The following is a 5,851-nucleotide window of genomic DNA, read 5'->3' as shown; positions in this document are numbered from 1 at the left end:
GGCCCTGGGCAAACAGAGCTTAACAGAGATGCTGGCAGGGGTCCAGCATTCCTCCTCCTCACAGGACACCTCTGTTTGCCCAATAAGCTCCAGGTGGCTACCTGGGGACAAGTCCCACATGCCCATGCTCCTCGGGATGGGCACATCCTGCTCAGGGGCGGCACCTCATGACCCAGTGGGAACTTCTCTAATAAACATCGCCTGAAGCTCCCACTCTGCCCATGACAGGAATGCTGTGAGTGTCTGTGACATCCTGGCTCTATGGCAGCCTGGGGACTCCTGGATGTCACCATGGAACCCCTGTGAGTGTCCATCACCTCACTGTTCTGTAGGAGCATGGGGATTTCACCACTGGACTCCTGTCACTGACTGTGACATCCCGGCTCCTTGTCAGCATACAGACATGTCTGTTGTCACCATGGAGCCCCTGAGAGTATGTGTGAGCTTATGGCCCTTTGGAAGAAGACAGCCTTTGGATTTCACATGAAGCCCCTGTGACCCAGTCTTTAGCAGCCCAGAGACCCCTGAGATGTCACTGTGGAGCCCCTGGGCTTGTCTGTGAGCTCTTAGCTTCAGAGCATGCTGAAGACAACTGTGATGTCACCATGGAGACCCTGTGGCTGTGTGTGACTAATGCATCTTTAGGAGCCTAGAGAACCCTGGAATATCACCATGGAGCCTCTGTCACTGCCAGTGACCTCGTGGCTCTTTAGCAGCCTGGAGACTCTTGGAATGTCACTGTGGAGCCCCTGTGAGTGCCTGTGACAGATCAATGCCCCAGCAGCCTGAAGTCCCCTGGGATGTCACCATGCAATGGCTTTGACTGCCTCTGAACCCACAGCTTTTTATCATCCCAGGAAAAGCCTGGGATGTCACCATGGAACCCCTTTGACTGCTTGTGCCGTGGTTTAGGAATGGTATTCCCCCATTTTATGCTCCTACTAAAACTGCGGCGCCTCTCACTCCCCTACTGCCTCCCATGGAAAGCACAAAAGACAAAGATCCTGGGCTGCGATAAGAACAATTTATTGGGAACAGCAAAGCAATAAGGAACAAACAGGAACAGCAACAATATTGATAACAGAAGGGATAAGACAAAGAAGTTACTTACAGGGAAAACTGCAACAGCACCAACCCTGCCCCTGTGTTCACCCAGGTGCCTGTGGGAAACCAGAAGAAGGGATCACCATCCAGGTGTCTTCCCAACGTGGATCACCAGGAATGTGGGTCACCAGGTCTCTTTGCAAAGTGGGTCCTATGATGAGGGATGAAGTTGGGGCAGCAGACAAAGCTTTTCCTGCAGTTGGGGCGGTCCCAGAGCTTCCCTTACCGGTGGCTCCGTCGGTGTTTAGTCAAGTGAGAGCTCTGGATGAAGCTCTTCCCACACTCAGGACACTTGTAGGGCCTCTCCCCAGTGTGGATGCGCTGATGGGGGACAAGGCTAGAGTTGCGGCAGAAGCCCTTCCCACAGTCGGGGCAGCGGAAGGGCCTCTCATCTGTGTGAATCCGCTGATGCAGGAGGAGAGTGGAGCTGTCCCGACACCTCTTGCCACACTCGGGACACTCGTAGGGCTTCTCCCTGGTGTGGATCATCTGGTGGTGAATCAGGGCCAAGCTCCTGCTAAACCTCTTCCCACATTCCCCACACTTGTAGGGTCGTTCCCCAGTGTGGGTCATCTGGTGGTGAATGAGGCTGGAGCTGACATTGAAGTCCTTCCCACATTCCAAGCACTTGTAGGGCCGTTCCCCGGTATGGACCCTCTCGTGGCGGATCAGGTCAGACCTCCAGCGGAAGCTCTTCCCACATTCACCACACTCATAGGACTTCTCCCTATCATGAAGCTGCTCATGGACCACTAGGTCTGAGCTCTGGCTGGAGCTCCAGCTGCCATCCTGGCCCAGGGTGGGTCTTTCCTCCTTGGAGCACCCTGGCCTGGGTTTGGAGCCCCTCTTTGTGTGGGATCTTTGGGCCTTTACCTTCCCGTTGCATTCCTGTGATGTGGAGCCACTCAAAACGACCTCTTCCACAAGACTCTGTCGGGGGAATTTGCCCTTCCGGTTCTCCATCCTCAGCTCGTTGTCTGGGGGAGGAAGGACAAAGAGAGGATGGGATTTGCTTCCATGTCAGAGAGAAGAGGAAGGACATCCCCCCAGTCCATCCTCGACAGGACGGCGTCGGCAGCAGGGTTGTCCTGCAGCCAGGGGTGATGCTGGGCTGAGAGATGGAGCAGAAGAGAGGGGGAAAGGGGCAGTGACTTCTGCCTCACCTGTCTGGCTGTCCTGGAGCATCTTCCTCTTCCTCACAGCTTTCTCCTCCATCCGACCAAGGTTTGGGAGTGGGAAATCCTGGAATGGGGCAAAACAATGGGTGAGCGCATTGGGTTGGAGGTTCCTCCTGCCCAAGTCCATCTCTAGAAGTCACCGGGCCTCTGGTGTCCATAAAAACCTCCAAAAGACCAAGATTCAGTTCCAAAGAAGCCTCCTGCAAGTTCCCCCTCTCTGGTCCCTCCACTTTGAGGTTCCAGAAGCTCCCTCATTTCTCAGCTGCTGGGGGTCCTGAATGTATTGGGTTTCCCCCATCTGCTTGGTCCCCACCCACCCCAAGCTGCCTGGGGTGCCTGGAATTCCAAGGCTCCCCCCACTTTGCTCTCCAAACTTTGAGATCCTTTGTGTCCCTCTTCTCTGGTATCCCCTCACTTAGGAATGCTGGGGGCTTTGGGAGTCCTAGGGTCCCTTCTCCCTTTCTTCTCTGCTTCAGGGTGCCAGGGCTCCAATGCATCCCCCCTTTCCCACTTGAGGGTCCTGGGAATTGTTGAGGTCCCCCCTCTCTGAGGTCCCCACTTTAGGGTGCAGGCAATCCCAGGGTTCACCCTTTCCAGATTTCCCCTCCTCCATATTGCTGGGATTCCCGCAGTCCCAATATTGCTCCTCTCTGCTCTCCTCACTCTGAGGGTACCAATGTGCCCCTGCTCTGGCTCTTCTGAGGGGTCCCACAACCCCCTGGCTCTGGGCTGAAGGCAGCAGTGCCTGACCCGGGGAAAGTCCAACTCTCACCGTGGGGTTAGGACCCAGCATCCCCCGCCCACCATGGGGGCTCTGCTGGCAGCAGTTACCAGGACTACCAGAGAAACACTTCCTGGGGACACCCCAGCATCCCCCTGAGGATCTTTTTGCCTCAGCTTTGGAGTCCTGCAAGCTCCAAACAGCCCACCCAAAAAACACTGTGCTGGTTTTAAGGGAAACTGGCAGGAGAAATGGACCCAGCTCAACCACTTCAAGAGTAAGTTCAGGTCACAGTTAAAATTCATTAAAGAGATTAAAATAAACACAGCAATCAAGAGAAAACAGGTTTTAAGCCACAAAGACTGAGTACAACCTGGCACCGTGCTGGTCACAGGGATGGTCGAGATCCTACCACGTGGTGGTCACTGTCTTGTCAAAGGTGCTGCTCCTGTGGAAGTTCTGCTCCTCCTCTGGATCCCTTGAGCACCAGTGGTGTCTCAGGTCCCCCAAGGCAGATTTTATATGCTCAGGTTCAGGTGGAAATGCTCAGTACCTCCCCCAGGTCAGGGAGGTTCACAATGGAATGATGTCATTCTGTGAGTCACAGGATATTTTGGGAGTCCTTGATGGTCTAAGTGGTTGCAGCTGCCCATTCTGCTGGTGGATAAGGACCAATTAGCAGAGAAGACCCCTCAGGCTGGGTGTGACTGCTGGTTGTTGTGGGTTTGTTTTTCTTTTCAGGAATTTTGTCCCATCTGAAAGGAAGAGGCTGGGAGGGCAGGGGGGTGCCCAGGAGACAATTAAGGGCAATTAGGAAACAAAAGAAATGGCCATGCCTCCTCACATACCATGGTGATGGCTCAGCCAGAGAAACAAGAGTTTGGAAGTGTTGCTGGGGACTGAGCTCTGTGGCTGGGGGGTTGGTTCTCAGCAATCACAGAGATACCATGAGAGGCTGGGGGCAAACCGAGCCTTTGCTGATGTGTGGGGTCTGGGCTCTGCCCCCTTTGGTCGGCAATCAGAGGCAGAGCAGTCACCTGTGGTGCTCGGAGTGGGTGCCTGTCCTTACCAAGATGGGGCTGCACTGTGACTTGCTCTTGGGGTCTGCCCTCTTGTTTTACTGCTTCTTCTGGCTGTCGACACCAACTGCTGCTCAATCAGATCTGCTGCCTTCACCACTTCTGCCAGCTGCCGGTGAGTGACGCTGAGGTCCAGTGCTGCCTGATCGGACCTGCCTGCCTTTGCTGTTTGCTGCCCGCTGCCGGGGTTGGTGCTGGGACAGATTGCTGTCCCGTGAGGCTGCAAAAGGAGAGCTGTCCCCTGTCCCCTCTTGCCTGAGCGGCCACTGCCAGCTGGAGAGGCTGCTGCGTGGAGTTACAGAGGAAGCTGCTGCTGCATCGCGTGAGCAAGAATGCTGAGAAGCGTGGAAGAAAGCTGACCACACAAGATCTGACAACACAAAAGGCGTCCGATTTGTCAGGCTGCAAGCCTTGAGAAAAGAATGACAAACTGTCAAGACAAGAGATTTATTAGGGGACTGTAACCGGTTTTTGAGAGAGCAGCCAAAACAGTTTGTCACACTAAAAAGTATGAACGCTCTCTAACTTTACAATAAACCTGATTCACTTACACCTACCTTGTGTCTCTCGCATCCATACATCACAATACCCAACCCGCCATCCTTCATGCTCAAGTACAAGATGGCATCACAGGTACATGCAGGTAAGTGCAGCCATTCCTTGAGGGTTGATCAAATTTTTAGGTCAAGGGCCTCGAGGAACCCTGCTTTCAGCTCGGAATGGTCAGCCAGGTAGGTCCGTTGAGGGATGGTATATGGTTTTGGGCTATCAATTTTTTGATTCTTAGAGTTTTAAGAGGGACTTTTCCAATTCACTGTAACCAGAATTCGAGTTCTGTAGATAGGATGGATTTTGCTACACCAATCCAAGGGTCAATCTGCAGGCCCAGATATTTTTCAGAGTCACCGGGGCCGGTCATGTTCAGGGCTGTGCCGGTGATGGTCCAAGCAGTGCAGTTGTTGATGCTAGAACAGTCTTTTGTTTACTTGATGGAAAAGCCGTGGCACTCTTCCCCTTGTGTTTTGAGACCGGTGAGATTGCAGAAGGTCTCTAATATCTTGATGCTCTGCTTCATGTTTTCCCAGGAATCGCTCAATAAGACCAGATTGTCTGCAAATGCCATCGCTGTGATGCTGTTCATTCCCCGGTGGTACCCTCTGCCACTCTCTTCCAGCTTGCAAAAGGCAATATTGGGTTGCCCTGTTTTACTTCAACCTGGATCTGGATGTGGTCTGTCTGTGTTTTCTTGGTGGTGATATATGTACGGATGTTCTCATACATATTGCTCACCAAGCTGATGACATGAGGGTCCACTTCCCTTTGCTGCAGACCATGTAGAATGTGCTGCTGGCTGACGGTGTCAAAAGCCTTAGTGATGTCCACGAATACAACCCCCAGCAGTTTGTGATATTTTTTGGCAGATCAAATTATTGTTTGCAGGAGTTTCAAATTTTCAGAGCATCCTGCTGCTCTTATAAAGCCTCTTTGCCTTAGGTTGAGGGGGCATGGTTTAGTCAACCTTGCTGTTAATATTCTGGAGAACAGTCTTAACAGGATGGAGCCAATCATGATGGGTCTCCAGTTATTCATGTCTTGGAAACCTTCCGGTTTGGTTGACTTTGGTGTTAATACAGTCCTGCATCCCCTCACCATGTCCAAGATTTTACCTGATGTTAACCAAAGGTTGAATAGCTCCATGGTCTGGGCAAACTCAGGGTCTGTCTTCTTGAGGTCCTTTAGGCTAATCTCATCTGGACCAGGAGCTCAGC

The 5,851-nt window shown here is 52.7% G+C and overlaps 1 protein-coding gene across 1 annotated transcript; it reads right to left on the bottom strand.

The window, feature by feature from the left end:
• Window positions 1–1,326: 1,326 nt before the first annotated feature.
• LOC138100831 (zinc finger protein 3-like) lies at window positions 1,327–3,473 on the bottom strand. Its single transcript, XM_068998692.1, has 3 exons — window positions 3,377–3,473; window positions 2,268–2,346; window positions 1,327–2,081 (listed from the first exon to the last, which is right to left on the bottom strand). The coding sequence occupies exons 2-3, from the start codon at window positions 2,317–2,319 to the stop codon at window positions 1,327–1,329; spliced, it is 807 nt and encodes a 268-aa protein (XP_068854793.1). The 5' UTR covers window positions 2,320–2,346; window positions 3,377–3,473.
• Window positions 3,474–5,851: the final 2,378 nt, after the last annotated feature.

Source organism: Aphelocoma coerulescens, unplaced genomic scaffold, assembly GCF_041296385.1.
Source record: "Aphelocoma coerulescens isolate FSJ_1873_10779 unplaced genomic scaffold, UR_Acoe_1.0 HiC_scaffold_146, whole genome shotgun sequence".
NCBI classification, from domain to species: domain Eukaryota; kingdom Metazoa; phylum Chordata; class Aves; order Passeriformes; family Corvidae; genus Aphelocoma; species Aphelocoma coerulescens.
Note: the sequence above shows the minus strand (reverse complement) of the source record. Positions and strands in the feature narration are given on the sequence as shown.